We start from the raw sequence: 25,885 nt of genomic DNA on the forward strand, positions 1-25,885 counted from the left end.
TAAACAGTATGATACTATTTTCTTTGGAATTTCCTTAACTTCTGATATCTGAGATATCTACTGCAGCCCTCATCCTCCACATACAACACCCGTTCTGCCAGTCACATTCTGTTAAAGGTCCCCAAAGCACACACATCCCTGGGTCGCTCCTCTTTTCAGTTCGCTGCAGCTCGCAACTGGAATGAGCTGCAACAAACACTCAAACTGGACAGTTTTATCTCAATCTCTTCATTCAAAGACTCAATCATGGACACTCTTACTGACAGTTGTGGCTGCTTTGAGGGATGTATTGTTGTCTCTACCTTCTAGTCCTTTGTGCTGTTGTCTGTGCTCAATTATGTTTGTACCATGTTGTTGTTGTCATGTTGTGTTGTCATGTCAGGTTGTCATGTTGTGTTGCTACCACGCTATGTTGTTGTCTTGTTGCGTTGTATCTCTTAACGTGATGTGTTTTGTCCTAGATTTTTATTTAATGTATTTTTAAGCCCATCCGTCGTCCCCGCTGGAGGCCTTTTGGTAGGCCGTCATTGTAAATAGGAATTCAGGTTGCGTGGTTAAATAAGGGTTAAATAAATGAACGCACATTAAAACTCGGTCTGAGTGTCCGCCGCTGTGCGGACGGGGTTAACGTGTACCCACCGGTAAGGGGCGGGTCCTACTGCTACATCATGGCAGACTCCTGGTCGTCAGCTTTCACATTGTGTGGAGTCTGAACCGATCTCACAAGGTGGAACCGATTTAACTACCGAGTTGTGTTTTAAGACGCCGTTTTGATAACAGATTTTTTTAAAGTATAATATTTGTGTTTTTTTCAAAAGGTTATTTATCCGTAAAGTGATGGCAAAAGGAGAAGGCGCCGACCAATATTCCAACAATAGTTTATTAACGAATAAACCGGTCAACCCAGATGTGGTCAAACTAGCTAGGAAGGTAAGTTGATTTAATGTATAGTTTTATGAATAACAATATTAGCAGCAAATGTGTATGCATGAATGTACATCCTGAACTAAACTAGAGAGGAAGACCGCTTTGATTAAACGGCGATTACAAAGAGATGAAACGGTTTGTCAACATTCTCATGTCTAACTTTTTATACGTCCAGCCTAATCAATTAGCCTAGTTACCTAGCCAGATACTTCTTGATGATAAACTATAATCCATTTTATTTCCACCGACTTTGATGACAGCAGCCACCACGTTTCAATTACATTCCCCTTAGGCGAGCACCAAACCCCGGTCTGTCTCTCCTTTATTCATTGAAAATGATTAGCTATAACTATTTACGGTAAGGATGCTTTTCCTTTGAAAAACCTATGGAGAATAGCGTAGGTTATATAAGCGATTAGAAATAGCTATGCGGTTTAGGTAATTAAACAAAACAAAAACAATGAATTGAAACGGGGTTTTGGGGAGTTGGAAACATAGGACCAGTTTACGCCGTGCCAGAGGAGCGTCTCTCCTCCATGTAGCTAACACTAGCAGCGAGGCTACGCCGTGTCAGAGGAGCGTCTCTCTCCTCCATGTAGCTAACACTAGCAGCGAGGCTACGCCGTGCCAGAGGAGCGTCTCTCTCCATGTAGCTAACACTAGCAGCGAGGCTACGCCGTGTCAGAGGAGCGTCTCTCTCCTCCATGTAGCTAACACTAGCAGCGAGGCTACGCCGTGCTAGAGCAGCGTCTTTCTCCATGTAGCTAACACTAGCAGCGAGGCTACGCCGTGCCAGAGGAGCGTCTTTCTCCATGTAGCTAACACTAGCAGCGAGGCTACGCCGTGCTAGAGCAGCGTCTTTCTCCATGTAGCTAACACTAGCAGCGAGGCTACGCCGTGTCAGAGGAGCGTCTCTCTCCTCCATGTAGCTAACACTAGCAGCGAGGCTACGCCGTGTCAGAGGAGCGTCTCTCTCCTCCATGTAGCTAACACTAGCAGCGAGGCTACGCCGTGTCAGAGGAGCGTCTCTCTCCTCCATGTAGCTAACACTAGCAGCGAGGCTACGCCGTGTCAGAGGAGCGTCTCTCTCCTCCATGTAGCTAACACTAGCAGCGAGGCTACGCCGTGCCAGAGGAGCGTCTCTCTCCTCCATGTAGCTAACACTAGCAGCGAGGCTACGCCGTGTCAGAGGAGCGTCTCTCTCCTCCATGTAGCTAACACTAGCAGCGAGGCTACGCCGTGTCAGAGGAGCGTCTTTCTCCATGTAGCTAACACTAGCAGCGAGGCTACGCCGTGTCAGAGGAGCGTCTCTCTCCTCCATGTAGCTAACACTAGCAGCGAGGCTACGCCGTGCTAGAGCAGCGTCTTTCTCCATGTAGCTAACACTAGCAGCGAGGCTACGCCGTGCTAGAGCAGCGTCTTTCTCCATGTAGCTAACACTAGCAGCGAGGCTACGCCGTGCTAGAGGAGCGTCTTTCTCCATGTAGCTAACACTAGCAGCGAGGCTACGCCGTGCCAGAGGAGCGTCTCTCTCCTCCATGTAGCTAACACGTCTCTCTCCTCCATGCATGCCTGATTTTGGTGTATATTAGGGGTGTGACCGTTTTTTATTGAAAATTAAGTTGGGATCCTTAACGTTAAGAAAAATGCCTAACCGATAGATGTGTAATAATGCAAGTTATCAACTACCTTCAAACTGCACGCAGAAATAAACTCCTCTTTCCATGTCGGAATGAGTTGTTTTATCCTCCTCTACTGCCTTTTTTAGCAGCTTGTTCCAAGGTTTGGTGGTGTTGGACCGATGGGGTGCTTTTCAGGTGCCTTGACCAGCTTTCAATGCTTGTCGAAACATTTTATTATCACACCGACAAGAGTAGGCTACACGCATCTGAAAACTAATGTAAAACTGCAGGACACGGGATGAAAGGGAGACTTAAGTTCAGCCACTCTAACTCGCAGCTCAATTCATTTCCTGCGTAATCTCTATAGGCCACTTGCAGCCTACGCACTGATAGACAGTGTCTCAGTGCAGAGATTGGGAGTTGACAGTGCGCAACACATTGCATCCTCAGTCTATATTCTCCTCCTTGTCAGACTTATTCTTCTTGTTAAGGTCGAGCCCTGGGTTATTGCACACTCTTCTCTAGAGGTTGATTGCACAGGAAGGTTTAGATGTTCTGCAGTTTCCAATTCATTTAACTCCTTTACAAGTGTAGGCCCACATTCCAGACAGGCAGGTTTGATATGTTAACCCAGACCCTGTGTGTCCCCAGGCGCTCTCATTTCCTGACTTCTGTAACCGTAAAAGCCTTGGTTTCATGCATGTTAACATCAGAAGCCTCCTCCCTAAGTTTGTTTTACTCAGTGCTTTAGCACACTCCTCCAACCATGATGTCCTAGCCGTGTCTGAATCCTGGCTCAGGAAGGCCACCAAAAATTCTGAGATTTCCATCCCCAACTATAACATTTTCCGTCAAGATAGAACTGCCAAAGGGGGAGGAGTTAGCCTGCAAAGTTCTGTTATACTTTCATGGTCTATGCCCAAACAGTTCGAGCTTCTAATTTTAAAAATGAATCTCTCCAGAAATAAGTCTCTCACTGTTGCCGCCTGTTATAGACCCTCCTCAGCTCCCAGCTGTGCCCTGGACACCATATGTGAATTGATTGCCCCCCCCCATCTATCTTCAGAGTTCGTTCTGTTAGGTGACCTAAACTGGGATATGCTTAACACCCCGGCAGTCCTACAATCTAAGCTAGATGCCCTCAAACTCACACAAATGATCAAGGAACCCACCAGGTACAAGCCTGAATCTGTAAACATGGGCACCCTCCTAGATTTTATCCTGACCAACTTTCCCTCTAAATATACCTCTGCTGTTTTCAATTAGGATCACTGCCTCATTGCCTGCATCCGCTATGGATCTGCGGTCAAACAACCACCCCTCATTGTCAAACGCTCCCTAGAACAATATGTGAGCAGGCCTTTCTAATCGACCTGGCCCGGGTATCCTGGAAGGATATTGACCTCATCCCGTCAGTTGGGAATTTCAATAAGCATTTCTCTACGGCTGGCCATGCTTTTCTCCTGGCTACCCCAACCCCGGCCAACAGCTCCGCAGCTACTTGCCCAAGCCTCCCCAGCTTCTCATTCACCCAAATCCAGATAGCAGATGTTTTGAAAGAGCTGCAAAACCTGGACCCGTACAAAACAGCTGGGCTAGACAATCTGGACCCTCTCTTTCTAAAATTCTGCCGCCATTGTTGCAACCTCTATTTACCAGTCTGTTCAACCTCTCTTTCGTCTCATCCGAGATCCCTAAAGATTGGAAAGCTGCCGCGGTCATTCCCCTCTTCAAATGGGGAGACACTCTAGACTCAAAACTGTTACAGACCTATATCCATCCTGCCCTGCCTTTCGAAAGCCAAGTCAATAAACGGATCACTGACCATTTCGAATCCCACCGTACCTTCTCCGCTGTGCAATCTGGTTTCCGAGCTGGTCACGGGTGCACATCAGCCACGCTCAAGGTACTAAACGATATCATGACCGCCATCGATAAAAGACTACTGTGCAGCCGTCTTCATTGACCTGGCCAAGGCTTTCGACTCTGTCAATCACCGTATTCTTATCGGCAGACTCGACAGCATTGGTTTCTCAAATGATTGCCTCGCCTGGTTCACCAACTACTTCTCTGATAGAGTTCAGTGTGTCAAATCGTGTGGCCTGTTGTCCAGACCTCTGGCAGTCTCTATGGGGGTGCCACCGGGTTCAATTCTCAGGCTGACTCTTTTCTCTGTATATAATCAACGATGTCGCTCTTGCTGCGGGTGATTCCCTGATCCACCTCTACACAGACAATTCCATTCTGTATACATCTGGCCCTTCTTTGGATACTGTGTAAACAAACCTCCAAATGAGCTTCAATGCCATACAACACACCTTCCGTGGCCTCCAAATGCTCATAAACGCTAGTAAAACTAAATGCATGCTTTTCAACCGTTCGCTGCCGGCACCTGCCCGCCCGTCCAGCATCACTACTCTGGACGGTTCCGACTTAGAATATGTGGACAACTACAAATACCTAGGTTTCTGGCTCCTTCCAGACTCCTATTAAAGTCTGTGTACCAGACAGACAGGTTCGGTATGGGTATGTATGTGGGGTAGTAGTCCCAATAAGTCTGTTGGGAAATGCATCTCATGGGTTGGCACGGTTTTTGGTTTCGAAAGATTCAACCATGTGTTGAACACCAAAAACTAGTGTTAGGCCAGTTATTCCGAGTTATTGTATATTGTCAGTCCACAACACTGTGAAAGATGCCTTAATGTCTCTGTGGTTGGTTAGCCTACATCAGGCTTAAGAGCGGGTTGTTGTTTTTTTCAGTCAGAACAACAAGTTGTCACTGAAAGAAATGTGTTGGTGCGTCAACAGCCTTAGTTATCTGACGTTTATGGTCACACGATGACTCGTGTCTCACCAGATCCAAAGTACAACCAGTAATAGACACAGATTCTCAAGGAGTTGTTTTATTTTGAACTTGTTTTATGGCCTGTGAACTTGCCCTGAAAATCTAGATGTGTTGGCAACTCCACTTAGCCTAGCAGAGAAGGATTGATTTGGGACCCGGGCACAAATACACTTTTATGTGCCCTGCAGTTCTTAGTAACCAGTGTCCCCCCCCCCCCCCCCCCCCCCCCTATGTGTGAATGAGGTGACGTCTCAGATCCCACCAATCAGGATCCTTGCAAACCGGGTGGCGGCCACAGAGAGCCCTTTTCATTGGCTTAGGAGGAGGGTGTGGGTGCCTGTGCTCCTGACTGCCTATTGGTTGACAAACGGTGAAGGCTCCCTTTCAAGCTGGCCAGCCAACCTGGCAAAGTTTCCTGCGAGAGAAGTGCAGAAAGGCCCTTGTTCTTGCCAGGGGATTGTGACAACCCTGTGAGGAGACACACTAACCAGTCTGGCCATTTTTTTTTTTGTTTTTTTTTGACCAGGCTCCAACTACTTTTGACCAAGCTTCATAGAGTGATGTAGAGAATACGGTGCCATTCTGGAGGCAGTCTGTCAGGTCATTCATGCCAAGGAAATTATATGAAAGTAGTGCACTATAGGGAATAGGGTACCGTTTGGGATGCGGACAGGGTGATTGGTATCGAGGTGGGAAAGGTTCCATTCTACAACCTGTGGGGACAGAGACAGAATAATTGGGTTACACTGTTCTCACGCTGTCGTGGGACCGTCTCATGATAAAATGCCTCTCTGTCCCAGATTCCCTGAACTGGTCCTCATGTTACTGTGGGTGTGTTCTGTAGCCTCCGTCCCTGCGCTGGGCCTCATGTTACTGTGGGTGTGTTCTGTAGCATCCGTCCCTGCGCTGGGCCTCATGTTACTGTGGGTTTGTTCTGTAGTCCCCGTCCCTGTGCTGGGCGTCATGTTACTGTGTGTTTGTTCTGTAGTCCCCGTCCCTGCGCTGGGCCTCATGTTACTGTGGGTGTGTTCTGTAGCCCCCGTCCCTGAACTGGTCCTCATGTTACTGTGGGTTTGTTCTGTAGTCCCCGTCCCTGCGCTGGGCCTCATGTTACTGTGGGAGTGTTCTGTAGCCTCCGTCCCTGCGCTGGGCCTGTGGGTTTGTTCTGTAGCATCCGTCCCTGCGCTGGGCCTGTGGGTTTGTTCTGTAGCCTCCGTCCCTGTGCTGGTCCTCATGTTACTGTGGGTGTGTTCTGTAGCATCCGTCCCTGTGCTGGGCCTCATGTTACTGTGGGTTTGTTCTGTAGCCTCCGTCCCTGCGCTGGGCCTCATGTTACTGTGGGTTTGTTCTGTAGTCCCTGCGCTGGGCCTCATGTTACTGTGGGTTTGTTCTGTAGCCCCCGTCCCTGTGCTGGGCCTCATGTTACTGTGGGTGTGTTCTGTAGTCCCTGCGCTGGGCCTCATGTTACTGTGGGTGTGTTCTGTAGCTGGATGGTTGATCTGGAAACCAGAACTCTTGAGTAAAACAGACGAGGGAGGACGGGAGAGAGACTGTTTTGGATTAGGCTGCTAAGCAAGAATGCCCCCTACCAGCATTTATAAAGAGAGCCTGCTAAATGCTAAGCCAAAGAGACTGTAGATCCAATCATACTTAGGCTAGCTCTGCAAATAAGTTGATGTGATTATTATTTGACCCTTCTGGTCATTTATGAACATTTGAACATCTTGAAGAACGATCTGGCCATGTACTCTTATTATCCCCTGGCACAGCCAGAAGAGGACTGGCCATCCCTCAATGCCTGGTTCCTCTCTGTTTCTTCCTAGGTTCCTGCATTTTCTAGGATGTTTTTCCTAGCCAGTGTGTTTCTACATAGGTTAATGCACCTTGCACTAATTGTTTCAAGTTATTGACACATTGTCCAGTTAGTTGGATCATCTTTGGATCACTTTGTAGTATGGCTGGGAATGGCCTCGGAACTTACAATACAATATTTTCCCGATACTTAGCAATATATTTATTTAATATTTATTACTATTCTACATGAATTGGTGTTGTGTGTTGCAGAGGGACAAGAGAACCATAATTAAAACAACTTCTAATCAATCATGGAAATAAGTGCAAAAATCATGTTGGCTTACCATTTCATAAAGAGAAATACACTGGCTTGCAATAGTATTCACCCCCCTTGGCACTTTTCCTATTTTGTTGCCTTACAACCTGGAATTAAAATATTTTTTTGGGGGGGGGGGGGGGGGCATTTGTATCATTTGACCACTTTGATGCAAAATCTTTTTTTGTGAAACAAGCAAGAAATAAGCCAAAAAAACAGCATGCATAACCATTCCCCCCACCCAAAGTCAATACTTTGTAGAGCCACCTTTTGCAGCAATTACAGCTGCAAGTCTCTTGGGGCATGTCTCTATAAGGTTGGCACATCTAGCCACTGGGATATTTGTCCGTTCTTCAAAGCAAAACTGCTCCAGCTCCTTCAAGTTGGATGGGTTCCGCTGGTGTACAGCAATCTTTAAGTCATACCACAGATTCTCAACTGGATTGAGGTCTGGGCTTTGACTAGGCCATTCCAAGACATTTAAATGTTTCCCCTTAATCCACTCGAGTGTTGCTTTAGCAGTATGCTTAGGGTCATTGTCTTGCTGGAAGGTGAACCTCCGTCCCAGTCTCAAATCTCTGGAAGACTGAAACAGGTTTCCCTCAAGAATTTCCCTGTATTTAGCGCCATTCATCATTCCTCCAATTCTGACCAGTTTCCCAGTCCCTGCTGATGAAAAACATCCCCACAGTATGATGGGGGTGGTGTTCTTGGGGTGATGAGAGGTGTTGGGTTTGCACCAGACAGTGTTTTCCTTGATGGCCAAAAAGCTCAATTTTAGTCTCATCTGACCGTAGTACCTTCTATATGTTTGGGGAGTCTTCCACATGCCTTTTGGCGAACACCAAACATGTTTGCTGCTTTTTTTTAAATAAATAGTTTTTTTTTCTGGCTACTCTTCCATAAAGACAAGCTCTGTGGAGTGTACAGCTTAGTGGTCCTATGGACAGATACTCCAATCTCCGCTGTGGAGCTTTGCAGCTCCTTCAGGGTTATCCTTGGTCTCTTTGTTTGCCTCTCTGATTAATGCCCTCCTTGCCTGGTCTGTTTTGGTGGGTGGCCCTCTCTTGGCAGGTTTGTTGTGGTGCCATATTCTTTCCATTTTTTTTAATAATGGATTTAATGGGGCTCTGTGGGATGTTCAAAGTTTTGGATATTTTTTTTATAACTCAACCCTGATCTGTACTTCTCCACTACTTTGTCCCTGACATGTTTGGAGAGCTCCTTGGTCTTCATAGTGCCGCTTGCTTCAGAACAGAGTATGTGTGTGAGATCATGTGACACTTAAATTGCACACAGGTGGACTTTATTTAACTATGTGACTTCTGAAGGTAATTCGTTGCACCAGATCTTATTTAGGGGCTTCATGCCCATTACATGAAATCCAAATAAAAATCAATTTAAATTACAGGTTGTAATGCAACAAAATAGGAAAAAAACCAAGGGGGATTAATATTTTGCAAGGCACTGTATAGGAAACGTTATACCTTTTTATGTTTTTGAATAATTATTTTATTATATCGTAACCAAATATTGCGGTAACTCATTGTATCAACCCACGCATCCCTACTTTGTCTAGAATTCACTCTATTGTTAGAGCTGTTTAGTTATTTGTTGGCTTGTGACTCTGTTGAAGGTCAGACTGCAACGAAGTTCAGTTGGTGTCTGATGTGAAACAGTGACTTTACAAGACTCATTATTGCATCAATCCATTCCGTGGAAGCCTGGGTGCCATCTTGTTTCTGCTTTGCAGTAGCAAACCCCGTTAATGCAACAGACTAGCATTCAGGGCCTAAGCTATTGCATGAAACATGTTAATAAGGAATGAATTAATGCAACATTCATGCATTGCACATTCCTCTACCCTAATGTGGATCCTAATAAACTAAACTGTTAAACATGTCAACTTGTTGTTAATGACCGAACCACTTGTTTTTCCCCCCCCTGTCTTTCCCAGCGTGAGCAGTGTGACCGGTTGTCCATATGCAACAAGCTATGCTACGCGGTGGGAGGAGCACCCTATCAGATCACAGGCTGTGCACTGGGCTTCTTCCTCCAGATATACCTACTGGATGTGGCCCAGGTGAGTCTTAAGTCAGTAGCACCCTTTTTTTTCTATTCAGTGCACTAGCCATAGGGCTCGGGTCAAAAGTAGTGCACTATGTAGGGAATAGGATTCCATAGGGCTCTGGTCAAAAGTAGTGCGCTGTATAGGAAATGGGGTGTCATTTAGGACGCCCACATCAGTCAGTGGCCCCATCACCATCACCACTGACCTACCCCTCTAGTGTTCACAGATCTGACAGGGCTTGTCAGAGCAAGTGCCAGCAGAATAGTGATGGGTCCTGCAATCTCAAATGGTGTTCAGGTTCTCGACTCCCAACTGAGTGTAAATTCCTCAGATCATAAAGACTAATGTAGCATACCGTGGTCTTTTCAGATGGTCAGGAATATAGAAGGGTCTTGGTCAGATGCCCTCAGGCTAAAACAAAACAATTATATTGGCTTATATGTTCCTAGCATTTCTTTATTTAGAAACGGGTGCTGTATTACCTGTATTACCTGCAGTATGTAGGCTGGTTCCTCTGGCCCGGGGTGTAGTGCACTATATAGAGAATAGGGTACCATTTGGGACTTAGATTAAGTTATTTTTGTAGTCATTAACTCAGTGGTGGGTTGACTGACTGTATCAAAGAGCTTACTGAGGCTTAGCCAGAGCTTGGGAGGGGAGTAGACTGACTCCTCTGGCCTGGAGAGAACAGTCGGCTAGACCGACTCCACTCTGCGCTCTCGCGTTAAGTAGAATTTGATGTTGATCTGGTTGTTGAGGGCAAGATGGCGGCCAACTCCCCCGTCCCCCGATCGCTGAGATCAGTGATGAAGAGTCAATTCGGCAACACAGCGAAGAATGATGGCTATAGTCACGATTTTCTCTGCTCTGGCTTTTGTCAACGTCCAGCGTCCACTAGTGTTTTTAAAACTGCAATGTTTATAAGTTGAACTTTTTTTGGGAGACCTGACTAAATTCACATAGAAATGTGAGTTATAGATCTGTAATTCTTGTTGAAAACAAGTCTAAGAAATTATAGAACAGATCTATGTACTATTTCTATGCTTCCTGTTCTCAAGTTGTTGTTTTTTTGTCTTTTACTTTGGTTAAAAAGTTTTATACACCAGCTTAAACAACAATTTTTGGTTACGGAAAATTATATTTCACAGCGGTTTAGATGGTACATTGATTCTCTAAACTTGCTTGTTGTGACGCAAACTGTTTTGAATTTTAGCAACCAGGAAATGGTGATGCGATTTCCATATAGTGCATGTTTTAAGTGTAACCTCCCTGAACAGGTGGTAAGATTCATGGAGTAATCTCTTTAGGCTCTCTAGACATGATCTCTGTAATCTTGTGGTTTCCTGTTATTCTGTAGCATGATGCGGGAAAACTTTCAGTAGCCCACAGTACTGACTCAATAGGTTGAACATGACCGCTTTATGCTTCAAATGAGCCACCTCTTGTTAGTTCAGTTGGACCTGTTTCCATCAAGTCTCCCAGCCTGGTCCTTTTTTTAAAATTGTAATCATTCATCCATATCTCTAACCTTGCTCTCTTCTCTCCTCCCTCAAGTTGGACCTGTTCTATGTTTCCATCATGTCTCCCAGCCTGGTCCTTTTTTTGTTGTTGTAATCATTCATCCATATCTCTAACCTTGCTCTCTTCTCTCCTCCCTCAAGTTGGACCCATTCTATGCGTCCATCATCCTGTTCGTGGGGAGGGCCTGGGATGCTGTGACGGACCCGATCATAGGCTTTATGGTCTCCCGCTCTCCCTGGACACGCTTCGGACGAATGCTGCCATGGTACGGCTTTAAAAAAAAAAATTTTTTACTGGATCTGATATCAATCAGTCACATTTTAGCCTTAGAGCTTCATGTGTTTTCTCTTTTCTTGTTTTGTTGTGAAATTCATCCCTCTGAATGGTACTCGTGAAGGAAAGAACTGAGGAAAGTGGTCGTAACTCCTATCTGTGGGCTCTAGGTTCTTTCCCACTAATTCAGCCATTTTGGTTTAGAATACCCTCGTTGTGGCACCTGTTGCTGTAACTAAAGGCAACCTCTATTGGCAGATGGATATCAGGCTAACTGACGGTTTCAAATATCCACATTGCCTTAAAAGATGTGTTGTTTTCATTTTTTGAGTGTTACTATTCATAGGTTCTATGCTACTACAACAACAAAAAATGTAAGTGCAAGGGAGTGTCAGGAATACTTGGTGACAGCCAAAAGGGTCATCGTCTGCGTTTACCAACAGTGGTTTAGCAATGTCTGTGTTGGCCATTTCCCCATTGGTCCCCAGTCATTTTGAAACCCCACTGGTGTGCCAAGTGTGCTTCAAGCTCCCCCGTGTCCCAAATGGCACCCTATTCCAACATGCTACATTAAAACGGAGCCCTATAGGCCCTGGTCAAAAGTAGTTCACTATATAGGGTTAGGCCATAGTGAATGCATGCTAATTGGATGGGGCTTTAGGCCATAGTGAATGCATGCTAATTGGATGGGGCTTTAGGCCATAGTGAATGCATGCTAATTGGATGGGGCTTTAGGCCATAGTGAATGCATGCTAATTGGATGGGGCTTTAGGCCATAGTGAATGCATGCTAATTGGATGGGGCTTTAGGCCATAGTGAATGCATGCTAATTGGATGGGGCTTTAGGCCATAGTGAATGCATGCTAATTGGATGGGGCTTTAGGCCATAGTGAATGCATGCTAATTGGATGGGGCTTTAGGCCATAGTGAATGCATGCTAATTGGATGGGGCTTTAGGCCATAGTGAATGCATGCTAATTGGATGGGGCTAGGCTATTTCTTAGCATGCATTCACTATGGCCTGTGTTGTAACTGTCTGATGGTGTGTTTTGGGGCAAGTACCTCCTGGTATGATTTGAGTACATTTTCATAAAAATTTCAGCTGTGGCTCTGAAAGGGTTACTGCAGTTGTCTACCGCTCAGAGTACTTACACACACACACACGGCTATAAAGATGTTACTTTCTGTAAAAAGGTTTCTTCAAACATTCTCTGAAACATAAGCCACATTTCCCGCAGGGCTAAAATGAAGACAAAAGAACCCCCATCTTCAAACAACAAACAGTCAGGCTTTTATTTAAGTCTTTATTAACAAAGAGAATACAGAGGTTTCCTGCTTGACTTGCAGTTCCCACAGAGTTCCTGACATGGCGCATGGTCTTGGTGAATCTACACAGGCTTCATACATGCCTCTGTATGCTTTTTCATTAAACCTTTTTAAAAAGGCCGAGTTTTACATCTCCAACTTTTGAGATGTACGGTGCCGTCGGAAAGTATTGAGACCTTGACTTTTTCCACATTTTGTTACTTTACAGCCTTACTCTAAATATTTTATTTCCATCATTCTACACACAATACCCCATAATGACAAATCCAAAACAGGTTTTTAGAAATGTTTGCTAAAGTATTCAGAGCCTTTACTCAGTACTTTGTTGATGCACATTTTGGCAGCGACTACAGCTTTGAGTCTTCTTGGGTAGGACGCTACAAGCTTGGCACACCTGTATTTGGGGAGTTCCTCCCATTTTTTTTTTCTCTGCAGATTTTCTCAAGCTCTTGTCAGGTTGGATGGGGAGGGTTGCTGCACAGCTCTTTTCAGTTCTCTCAAGAGATGTTCCCTCAGGTTAAAGTCCGGGCTCTGGCTGGGCCACTCAAGGACTTGTCCTGAAGCCTTGTCTTGGCTGTGTGCTTAGGGTCGTTGTCCTGTTGGAAGGTGAACCTTCACCCCAGTCTGTGGTCCTGAGGGCTCTGGAGCAGGTTTTCATCAAGGATCTCTCTTTGTACTTTGCTCCGTTCATCTTTGCCTCGATCCTGACTAGTCTCCCAGTCCCTGCCGCTGAAAAACATCCCCACAGCATGATGCTGCCTTCCCTGTAGCTCAGTTGGTAGAGCATGGTGTTTGCAACGCCAGGGTTGTGGGTTCGATTCCCACGGGGGGCCAGTACAAAAAAATAAAAAATAAAAATAAAAAAAAAAAAAAAAACAATGTATGAAATGTATGCATTCACTACTGTAAGTCGCTCTGGATAAGAGCGTCTGCTAAATGACTAAAATGTAAATGTAGACCATGCTTCACCATAGGGATGGTGCCAGGTTTCCTCTAGATGTAATGCTCAGCATTCAGGCCAAAGATTTCAATCTTGTTTCTCATGGTCTGAGAGTCTTTAGGTGCCTTTTGGCAAACTCCAAGTGGGCTGTCGTGCCTTTTTTACTGAGGAGTGATAACTCATCCAGAAGGTTGTCCTGCTGGAAGGTTCTCCCATCTCCACAGAGGGACTCTGGAGCTCTGTCAGTGACCACAGGGTTCTTGGTCACCTCCCTGAACAAGGCCCATCTCCTCCGCCGATTGGTCAGTTTGTCCGGGCAGCCAGCTCTAGGAAGAGTCCTGGTGGTTCCAAACGTCTTCCATTTAAGAATTATGGGGATCTTCACTGCTGCAGAAATGTTTTGGTACCCTTCCCTAAATCTGTACCTCGACACAATCCTGTCTCGGAGCTCTACGGACAATTCCTCCGACCTCATGGCTTGGTTTTCGCTCTGACATAAAACTGCCAACTGTGGGACCTTATATAGACAGGTGTGTGCCTTTCCAAATCATGTCCAATCAGTTGAATTTACCACAGGTGGACTCTAATCAAGTTGTAGAAACATCTCAAGGATGATCAATGGAAACCAGATGCACCTGAGCTACATTTCGACTGTCATAGCAAACGGTCTTTTTTTAAAATGTGTTTTAATATTACCATTAACAACAAATTCTTGTTTACAATGACGGCCTACAGGGGAACGGTGCGTTAACTGCCTTGTTCAGGGGGCAGAACGACAGATTTATTTTACCTTGTCGACTCGGGGATTCGATCCAGCAACCTTTCGGGTTACTGGCCCAACGCTCTTAACCACTAGGATACCTGCCGCCTCCACGCTCTAACCACTAGGATACCAGCCGCCTCTACGCTCTAACCACTAGGATACCTGCCGCCTCTACACTCTAACCACTAGGATACCTGCCACCCCAGGTAGCCGAGTGGGTTTCGCTTTGTCAATATGGGGCATGGTGTGTCGATTAAGGGATTTTTATTTAAGCCATTTTAGAATAAGGCTGTAACGTAACAAAGTGGAACAAGTCAAGGGGTCTGAATAATTTGAGAAGGCACTATCTGCTATTGTTTTGGGGGGGGGGGGCTGCAGTTCGAGTTGGTGGTTACACTGGCCATCTATCATGAGTGAATCATTAATTCATAATTAACCATATTTAGTAGGCTATAGACTTTATGGTGTGTCTAATAATCCATTTCTGCCTTATGTTAGCATCATGGGAAATGACCCTGCTTTACCCCTCTGGGACTCTGTGTAGTTTTGTCCATCTGCTCTTTGACCCCTCTCTACGGACTTAGGACTGACGGTGCTTTTTCTGAGTGGGGTTGTAGCTGAGGCTTCAATCCATTTTTAGTCAAGGTCACTGACCCTGGTGGAATAGCCCCCCCCCCCCCGAGGACCATGCAAGGCTTCCCTTTGTCCTCCTCCCAGCATCACAGCTCTCCCTGTCCTCCTCCCAGCATCACAGCTCTCCCTGTCCTGTCCCCAGCATCACAGCTCTCCCTGTCCTGTCCCCAGCATCACAGCTCTCCCTGTCCTGTCCCCAGCATCACAGCTCTCCCTGTCCTGTCCCCAGCATCACAGCTCTCCCTGTCCTGTCCCCAGCATCACAGCTCTCCCTGTCCTGTCCCCAGCATCACAGCTCTCCCTGTCCTGTCCCCAGCATCACAGCTCTCCCTGTCCTGTCCCCAGCATCACAGCTCTCCCTGTCCTGTCCCCAGCATCACAGCTCTCCCTGTCCTGTCCCCAGCATCACAGCTCTCCCTGTCCTGTCCCCAGCATCACAGCTCTCCCTGTCCTGTCCCCAGCATCACAGCTCTCCCTGTCCTGTCCCCAGCATCACAGCTCTCCCTGTCCTGTCCCCAGCATCACAGCTCTCCCTGTCCTGTCCCCAGCATCACAGCTCTCCCTGTCCTGTCCTCAGCATCACAGCTCTCCCTGTCCTGTCCCCAGCATCAGTGTCATAACAAATGGCATTATTATCCAGTTCTACCTGATGACCAGGCCCACTGTCACAGATGGAGACTTTGTTTTTCTAATCGTGTGCTTCAGAATGTAGATCGTGACATGACTACTTTACATTTCTGTGACATTTCAATCTGAAAAGTAGATTTTAACCAAAATCTGAGTCATTCACTTGTATGACGTTTTTTAGATAGTGGCCTTACTGGGTCATCTATATTCCTGCACCAGTCCACACTGACGACTCCACCCTCCCTCATACACTCAGGCCTACACCGAGAGGTCCTCATTCCTTAACGGGCAGGCAGGTCTGATTCCAGTCAAAGGCCCTCTGTGAGCGAGGTACAGTCTCAGTCTGTCAGTGCCTCTGGTAGGTCATGTAGGATTCTGGAACCCTTCAGAGGATGTTCCAGAACACCAGGTGTCTCTCTGTACCTCGTCTGAGTCCCAAATGGAACCCCGTGTTCTATATATATTGACCAGGGGGATGGATTGGGTGCCATTTGGGAGACGGTCCAATTAGGGAACCTGAAGATCCTTGAGAGCGGGATGGATGGATGCGATGGGATGGGATGGGTTTGGGGTGGCTGGGTGACGAATGCTTTCCCAATGCTGACTAGTCCACTTGCAACAGTGCAGGAGGGGGGTTGGGGCAGATGGACACGAGTGCTACACCCTACTGCATTTATACTATAGGAAAGTACACACATTTTGAGCAAAATAGTGTTTTTAGAAACAACTGCACACTTGCAGGGGTAGGCAACCCTGGAGGTTCTGTACGAGACGGTGAACCCGCAGAGGAACATGAGTCATGTAGACGGATCAAAAGATGCAGTGGAATTCAGTGACTCTGGTCAGGCAGGATGCAGCTTGATGAAATCTGTTTCCTACATCTCTCTGGCATTCTTACTCTAAAGTATTCTGAGGGGAAAGAAGGAGGTAGAATGGTGGAAGATTCAAGTTCAGTCTGATGGGTTAGGGTCCTAGCTAGGTGTTGAGAGGATCAGTCTCATACTTTGACTGAGAGGGGGGGGGGGGGAGAGATGTTTTGAGGGTAGATGACTGACTAATGTAGTCGATCGAGGGTTTGGTTCAGAACAGACGTGAATCTTGAGGAGACATGATGTGCTTCAGTCGGGCTGGGAGGAAGAGGGAAAGAGGGGGAGTAGAGCACTCTATGCTTCAGTGTCTGGGAGGGGGGAGGGTGGGGGAGGGGAGGGGAGCTCTGATTGGCTGAAACTGGTGGTGTGTTGTGGGCTGGACCAATAAGAGGCAGCTGTGTAGCATTTTTAAAGATTAGCTGAGGAATCTGAAGGTGTTACTGCAGTTCAAGAGACATGGGGGGGAAGCTGAAGGCGTGAGCACAGTCAGAGTTCCAGTGTAAGCTGCGACTGAACGACTAGGCCGTGCGACGCTTCCCAGAGCGCTCCACGTCTAGATTCTACTGTAGGAGTTAGCTCTTATGACACCGTTTCCTATGGGCTAACTCCTAATAGCTTTAATAATAAAGGCCGCGACCGCTGTGTCAAACAGCACGCTGTCTATTTTAACCCGGTTACTTCAACAGCTTAACTGTTGTCAACATTACCAGGAATTCCAGTCTGGTTTTCTGAGATCACCCACACTAAGCTTTATATGCCATATTTCCGCTTCTCCTGCCAGCTATGTTCAGTAGAAAGGACTTTGACATTTAAGGGGGGGGGGGGGGGGGGGGGGGGGGGGGGGGGGGGGGGGGGGGGGGGGGGGGGGGGGGGGGGGGGGGGGGTGTGGTGTGTGTGTGTGTGTGGTGTGTGTGTGTGTGTGTGGTGTGTGTGTAAACTAATAGTTACTGAACAGGTATGAAGAATTTCTTGTAGACCAGATGTTGGTTGTCTTCACCCACATGGCAGTTGTATGTAAACATCAACATCCTCTGCTTCATTCAAAATGAGTTTAACCTTTTCCCTTTTATTATGATTAGCATGTCGCTACAAGTGTTTGCTGCCACCGTCTTCTCATTGTCTCAGCCTTTTGTCCTATATATCAGTGTCAAGGCATATGAACTAACAGGTTATAGAGCAAACGACGACAATTATCACAACACACCGGTTGTAAAATTGCCTTTTTTTTTCTCCTTCTGGCTTGGCTTCCCCGGTGATATTACCCACGCACCACTGCTGCTTTGATGTGGCGCAGAGATTGGCTGAACCAGGCTCCCGACGGGGCATTATGTACATTACTGGTGGGTTGGTCACACCACTCCCTGAATGTAACCAAGCATCTGCTTCGCTATCATAATTACAGGTCATAAAAGTCCTTATGTTTTCATATCATCACAAACTCATTTTGAATGAAGATGAACTCCTTCCCCTTTTTTTTAAATTACGATTTAGCATGTCGCTACAAGTGTTTGCTAAGCAAACTCTTAGTTACTTGACTTTTAAATAAGTTTAACTCTGACCTCCTCAGTCACTGGGGGCTATTTTAGCAGAGGGGAGGAAGCCATTTGACTCCTGGGTGTCTGTCATATGCTTCTGGTTTATAGGCTCAGTTATACTGTGAGATGGGCAGTTGGCACAGCATCCAGCCTTTAATTTTTTTTTTTTAATGTCCACATCCAGATTGGTGTCGCTCTAATTTGGAAAACACATGGGGTATGGCCGGGCACTCAGGCCGACTTGGACTTTTTTCTTTATTTAGCTGCTTTTGAGAGTCTCCTGCCATTTCACAGGCAAACCAAAGTTTGGAGCTGAAGTTTTCATAAAAGATCAGTTGTATAAAAGTGATGTCTGTTAACAGCAGTTCAGAACTGGCAGATGGTCTCATGGACAAACTGACTTTATAAAAACATCTCAGAATTTCACAATGTTCAGAAAATCCAATTTCATACACTAGATATTAATAAATACCTTTTGTCTTTTAATTTGGATAATAAAGATGCAGTGTTATTTTAGTCCGTTGACTAAACACTTTACAGGCAGATGTTAAACAGGACTTTGTCTACAACGAACGCTGGGTCTAACCCACAGACGGTTCAGGGCCTTTTTGTTTTGGAATGTAGCAGAGCCAAGTGATTTGACTCAGTGGCGTGTATTCATGGAAGCCAAGAAAAAAAAAAAAAACATTATTTTGTATCTTTCTATGCTTCATAAATGTCAATTCGCAAGAGTCTGAATGTATCTCACCGGCGACAGCATCGGAGTGAACAAAACAGCTCCCCTCTGTCTCAGTATGTGTATCCCATATATCTGATGATGTCTGGGCAAGAAGAGTATGACATTGTTGCCACTCATGACGTTGAATGCGAGGGAAGCCAGTGAGCATTTGGCCTCCCGTGATTTAAAAAATAAAAATAAAATGGCAAATCAGTGTTGAGTTACACTGAATGAGCTCTGCTGTGAATGGTCCTGGCCCGTCAAGGGAAGCCGCTTTGGCTTTCACACCAATCACATCAGAAGCCAAATGTCATTGACAAATCTTGAATTGTTGCATCTCACTGTGTTGTCCTCTGGTGGCTGGCTAGCTAGCTAAATTCGACCTTTCCTGAATTGGTCATGCATGGCGATGAGGATTTGGACTTGTGGTTTTACTTAATTCTCCGTACTGGCCAATGGTTATAACGGCGATTCTGATCCAACTTGTTGTGCCCCTGGCTTGAGAGGATGGAAGTTCAATATGTAGCTAGATGTAGTAGGATAATGTTAAATAGCTAACGTTGTCCATGAATGGAAGTTAGGTTCGCCAGCATGCATTTTAGCCAGGTAGCCTAAGGCAACTAAAAGTGTGTACTGTGTGACTGTTTAGGCAACATTAAAGAGGATCGCATTGGCGTTTCTCAACAAGTAGGGTGAGTCAACATGTTGTTTTGCGCGCACAGCACACACACACACACACACACACACACACACACACACACACATCAGTACCATGGACAGCCACATCATATTTAGCTAACGTTGATTGGACTAAAATAGTTTTTTCTTTTTTTAGTTGTCGCTGTATTAGATTAAGCATAGCTGATTTTTAATGTTTGAATAGTGGAGACGGAGAGACTTGTGGTAACGCTCCGTGGTTCTAAATGACTAGTTTAATAGTCTAAAAAATGTGGGAAACATTACCATGCTTGGTCATATAACTGTTAGTTACAATATATTTTGTAGACTTCACAGGACAAATGTTGCTCTACGATTTTGTAATGAAACTAAAGGTGTGGTTGAATTTATTCTGCCACGGTTCTTCTTATCATCTCAGCCTTTTTAGTCCTATATATCAGTGTCAAGGCATATGAACTAACAGGTTATAGAGAAGAGCAAACAAAACAATTATCACAACACATTCTTTCCTGGGTTGGCTTCCCCAGAGATTTTTTTTATATTTTTTTTTACCCACGCACCACTGCTGCTTTGATGTGGCACAGAGAGCGGAGAGAGGCTAAACCAGGCTCCCGGCGAGGCATTATGTAAAGTACATTCCTGGTGGGTTGGTCACGCCACTCCCTATATGTAAACCACCATCTGCTCTGTATCCTGGAGATCACACCACCATGACACACACTCCCTCTCATGTATCATTTTCACAACAATCCCCCCCCCCCCCCCCCCCCCGCCACTAATCACATCACAAGCATGAGTTGGTGGTCTGTCTGTCTGTCTGTCTGTCTGTCTGTCTGTCTGTCTGTCTGTCTGTCTGTCTGTCTGTCGCCTCACTATTGTTATTTTACTGATGCTTTTTAATGATTTGTTTTTATTTTTTTACTTTTATTTTTCTTAACTGCACTGTTGGTTAAGGGCTTGTAAGTAAGAATTTCACTAAGGTCTGTTGGACCTGTTGTAGTTGGCGCATGTGACAAATAGAATGTGATTTGATTGGTTACCACTAGGTCCCATGAGGAAATGCAGCTTCCACCTGCCCACTGCTTTTAGGAGACAACTCTACTGTTGATGTGAAAATAGGTCCCAAAATAAGTTTGAGCCAATCCAAGTTCAGTTTTAATGTCACATGCACACTTTCTTGTAAGTCATAACCCCAAGCAAGTCATAACCCCAAGCAAGTCATAACCCCAAGCAATGCAGTAATCAATGTAATACTTAAAATAACAAGGTACCTGACCAGTTTCTTTTATTTTGTTTATTAGTGCTGATTTAAGCAAAGGAGACAAGACGAGGAAACATTTTGGGGTTTGAAGTAGCTAAAACAAATCTACTTCTGAAGGAATGTCTTATGGTTTTATTTTGGGGTGTCCTAATCCGCCGTGCCAAACTCTCATGACTGGACTGTTGTCATCAACACTGGAGAGATCAGGTTGTACATGATGGCGTATTGTGTTCTCATATGATATTTCCTGTCTGTGCGCAATTTGAGATCTAGTGGCTTCCACCATATCCTCTTTAGCCAATCAATGGCCGGATATGATGCAGCCGTTTCCTGCTCGGGGGAAACCTAACTCCATTTCCCCTTCATGCTGATCCACATGGACAGACATACACACACACTCCACGCCCCTCTTGTTCTATTGGAGCGTGTCGATCAGGCCACAGGAAGTCCATAACTGGGACAGGAAGTTACATACAGACATTCCTCCGTTCTCCCTGAGTGATGCATTACTCAGGGATGACATCACCACTATGGTCTGGAGTGCCAAGGAAAAGTGTGCTACATCGGGGGAGGGGAGTGTCTGTGAGGATCTGTCTATAGCACGAGAGAAGAGTGGGTTTGTGTAGGGGGAGTATCTGAGTGGGTGTGGACATGAGAGGGAGAATGTAGAAGGGTGTGTCCATGGAAAGTAAGAGGAGGTATGTTCCTATCCTTCATCTGTCTGACACACTTCTCACACAGCCCTTTTCATAACACATGATGTTTACAGTGACGAAATTCATCTCTTACTGGCAGTGTTGAAGAACAGCGTTGAGTGACAGCTGATTGTTTCTAAAGACCTGTAGGACTGCCTTCCTCTCGTTTAAAAAAAATGTATTTTAATGAGGCAAGTCAGTTAAGAACAAATTCTTATTTTACAATGACAGCCTAGGAACTGTGGGTTAACTGCCTTGTTCAGGGGCAGAAGGACAGGTTTTGTACCTTGTCAGCTCAGGGATTCGATCCAGCAACCTTCTGCTCTAACCACTAGGCTACCTACTGCCCCCTTGTGTAGTAGTGGGGAATAACAGACAGAATTAGGTGCAGTTCAGTAGTCTGACATGGCTTTCTGTCCTTGTCTCCTATATCAGGTCAGTGGAGGTGAAGCATCTCTAGACAATTGAAATGGACCCGTTCTTAAAGCTAGGCCTGTATTAGTGCTAATGAAGGAGACAGGACGAGGTGACGTGCTTCTAGACTATTGAAATGGACCCGTTCTTAAAGCTAGGCCTGTATCCGTGCTAATGAAGGAGACAGGACGAGGTGACGTGCTTCTAGACTATTGAAATGGACCCGTTCTCATCAAGGCGCTTTTAGCTTCCAGAAAAATGAGGCGTCCAACACTTGGTATCAGACTTCCTGGATGCAGATTTTTTTATTTTTTTGCTCTGTAAGCCTCGCTTGGCTTTAGGGAGTCCTTTCGAGAGACCTAAGTGGGAAATGTCATGCTGAGCAATGGTTTATTTACTAACCCAGAGGCTGAATGCTGTTCATGCACTGTGAGGGCTACAGCTAATTCATCATTAGGTAATGACTCCTCTTCACACACTGGTTACTGCTCTGTGACGATATGAGACGCAGACTGACCTCTCTCTCTCTCCTCATCCCTGTAGGATCGTGTTCTCCACTCCTCTAGCTGTGGTCAGTTACTTCCTCATCTGGTATGTTCCTGTGATTGAGGATGGGAAGGTCATCTGGTACCTGGTCTTCTACTGTCTGTTCCAGACCCTTCAGACGGTGAGTACTGTAGTCTACAACGCCATACTGGTAGATCAGCACACACACACACACTACTGCCTGTTCCAGACCCTTCAGACGGTGAGTACTGTAGTCTACAACGCCATACTGGTAGATCAGCACACACACACACACACACACTACTGCCTGTTCCAGACCCTTCAGACGGTGAGTACTGTAGTCTACAACGCCATACTGGTAGATCAGCACACACACACACACACACACACACACACACTACTGCCTGTTCCAGACCCTTCAGACGGTGAGTACTGTAGTCTACAACGCCATACTGGTAGATCAGCACACACACACACACACACACACACACACTACTGTCTCTTCCAGACCCTTCAGACGGTGAGTACTGTAGTCTACAACGCCATACTGGTAGATCAGCACACACACACACACACACACACACTACTGCCTGTTCCAGACCCTTCAGACGGTGAGTACTGTAGTCTACAACGCCATACTGGTAGATCAGCACACACACACACACACACACACTACTGTCTGTTCCAGACCCTTCAGACGGTGAGTACTGTAGTCTACAACGCCATACTGGTAGATCAGCACACACACACACACTACTGTCTCTTCCAGACCCTTCAGACGGTGAGTACTGTAGTCTACAACGCCATACTGGTAGATCAGCACACACACACACACACACACTACTGTCTGTTCCAGACCCTTCAGACGGTGAGTACTGTAGTCTACAACGCCATACTGGTAGATCAGCACACACACACACACTACTGTCTGTTCCAGACCCTTCAGACGGTGAGTACTGTAGTCTACAACGCCATACTAGAGTAGATCAGCACCACACACACACACTACTGACTCTTCCAGACCCTTCAGACGGTGAGTACTGTAGTCTACAACGCCATACTGGTAGATCAGCACACACACACACACACACACACTACTGTCTGTTCCAGACCCTTCAGACGGTGAGTACTGTAGTCTACAACGCCATACTGGTAGATCAGCACACACACACACACTACTGTCTGTTCCAGACCCTTCAGACGGTGAGTACTGTAGTCTACAACGCCATACTGGTAGATCAGCACACACACACACACTACTGTCTCTTCCAGACCCTTCAGACGGTGAGTACTGTAGTCTACAACGCCATACTGGTAGATCAGCACACACACACACACACACACACACACTACTGTCTCTTCCAGACCCTTCAGACGGTGAGTACTGTAGTCTACAACGCCATACTGGTAGATCAGCACACACACACACACACACACACACTACTGTCTCTTCCAGACCCTTCAGACGGTGAGTACTGTAGTCTACAACGCCATACTGGTAGATCAGCACACACACACACACACACACACACACACACACACTACTGCCTGTTCCAGACCCTTCAGACGGTGAGTACTGTAGTCTACAACGCCATACTGGTAGATCAGCACACACACACACACACACACACTACTGTCTCTTCCAGACCCTTCAGACGGTGAGTACTGTAGTCTACAACGCCATACTGGTAGAGCAGCACACACACACACACACACACACACACACACACGTCCACCAGACGGCCTACAAGAGCTGGACCAGATGTATAGAACAACACGACCCCAGTACAATCACGTTTTAATGTCTCATAATGTTATCGCTCTCTGTCTCTTTCTCTCTTTCCAGTGTTTCCATGTGCCCTACTCAGCTCTCACCATGTTCATCAGTGAAGACCAGAAGGAGAGGGACTCGGCCACTGCTTACAGTAAGTCCCCTTATGCATGGACACTTACCTCACTACCTAGACACTACTTAGTATACATGACCAAATAGTGTACTTCATACTAGGTAGTAGTGATGGGCACCGATATGGAAGATCTGTATCCCATTATCAGGTTCATAAATAATACTGCAGGTGTGTTCACTTTTAAGGCTCTGTGAAGGCCAGAGAACTGTTGATTGGATGCCCACTGGGTGTGAATCCTCTGGGAGCCTGTCTAACCAGCCCCACCTGCAGGCTATTCAGTATGTTGAGTCTGAGAGTTGTCCCACACACGTTCCTGTAGGGTTAACGGCTAGGATAAACCGTTACGATACGCTTTGCTCATATCGACATCAAACGGTATCACATTGAATTATCGATAGTGGTGCTCGCCGCTGGTAACTCGGTCTGTTTGGATATTAGGACACAATCAACTTAATCAATAATACACAGTATAAACATTTATATATCTATCTCTCTCTAAAGCGACTTAGCCATGCATGCATGGATTTTACGTATTAGTGGTTCTGGGAATTAAACCCACTATCCTGGCGTTTACATGCACCATGCTCTACCAACTGAGTTACAGAGGACCACCAAGAGGATCATTGGTTGGTTTTTATCATCTGTATGCTTCTCTCCTCTCGTCCAATCAGGAATGACGGTGGAGGTTCTGGGTACTGTGATTGGCACAGCCGTCCAGGGTCAGATTGTGGGCATGGCCAACCCCCCCTGTATCCTGGCCCCTGGCGACAATGTAACAACAGAGGGGCTGAACTCCTCCCTGCTGCTGGAACAGGAAGTTAACACCACGGTCATCTCTCCGGGCATCACCCTGGACCAGACGGTACACCGCGATAGACCATATCCTAACCCTAGCCTCACATCTCGTCTAAATACTTGTATCTTCATGAAGATGACTGAGCTCACAAATACAGATCATTTTACACTTTACGATAAAGCTAGTGTACGTTCTGCTGTTAGTTATACCAGACGTACTGTAGTAGGTTACGATAGTCTACTAACCTCCCTCTCTTCTTCTGTTTTTAGTTACGATAGTCTACTAACCTCCCTCTCTTCTTCTGTTTTTAGTTACGATAGTCTACTAACCTGTCTCTCTTCTTCTGTTTTTAGTTACGATAGTCTACTAACCTGTCTCTCTTCTTCTGTTTTTAGTTACGATAGTCTACTAACCTGTCTCTCTTCTTCTGTTTTTAGTTACGATAGTCTACTAACCTGTCTCTCTTCTTCTGTTTTTAGTTACGATAGTCTACTAACCTGTCTCTCTTCTTCTGTTTTTAGTTACGATAGTCTACTAACCTGTCTCTCTTCTTCTGTTTTTAGTTACGATAGTCTACTAACCTGTCTCTCTTCTTCTGTTTTTAGTTACGATAGTCTACTAACCTGTCTCTCTTCTTCTGTTTTTAGTTACGATAGTCTACTAACCTGTCTCTCTCTCTCCTCTATCACAGAAAACAGCTTACATGATCGCCTCTGGTGCCATCTGCTCCATCTACATTCTCTGTGCCGTGGTGCTGTTCTTCGGCGTCAAGGAGAAGAAAGGTAAAGGCAGGATGGTCCATTTTTATCTACCGTCCCTCAAATCAACAAATCCCTATTGGGATTAT

At 45.9% G+C, this 25,885-nt stretch overlaps 1 protein-coding gene across 1 annotated transcript in view; it reads left to right on the plus strand.

The window, feature by feature from the left end:
- Positions 1-578: 578 nt before the first annotated feature.
- The window catches only part of LOC106570727 (sodium-dependent lysophosphatidylcholine symporter 1-B), a 45,952-nt gene continuing 20,645 nt past the window's right edge, over positions 579-25,885 (plus strand). Inside the window, exons 1-8 of the mRNA XM_014143212.3 lie at positions 579-727; positions 819-930; positions 9,462-9,587; positions 11,237-11,361; positions 22,372-22,495; positions 24,182-24,260; positions 24,914-25,104; positions 25,730-25,820. Of these exons, the coding sequence (XP_013998687.1) occupies positions 838-930; positions 9,462-9,587; positions 11,237-11,361; positions 22,372-22,495; positions 24,182-24,260; positions 24,914-25,104; positions 25,730-25,820 (829 nt within the window). The 5' untranslated portion in view covers positions 579-727; positions 819-837. The remainder of the gene's footprint in view (positions 728-818; positions 931-9,461; positions 9,588-11,236; positions 11,362-22,371; positions 22,496-24,181; positions 24,261-24,913; positions 25,105-25,729; positions 25,821-25,885) is intronic.

Source organism: Salmo salar, chromosome 14, assembly GCF_965601325.2.
Source record: "Salmo salar chromosome 14, fSalSal1, whole genome shotgun sequence".
Classification (NCBI taxonomy): Eukaryota; Metazoa; Chordata; class Actinopteri; order Salmoniformes; family Salmonidae; genus Salmo; species Salmo salar.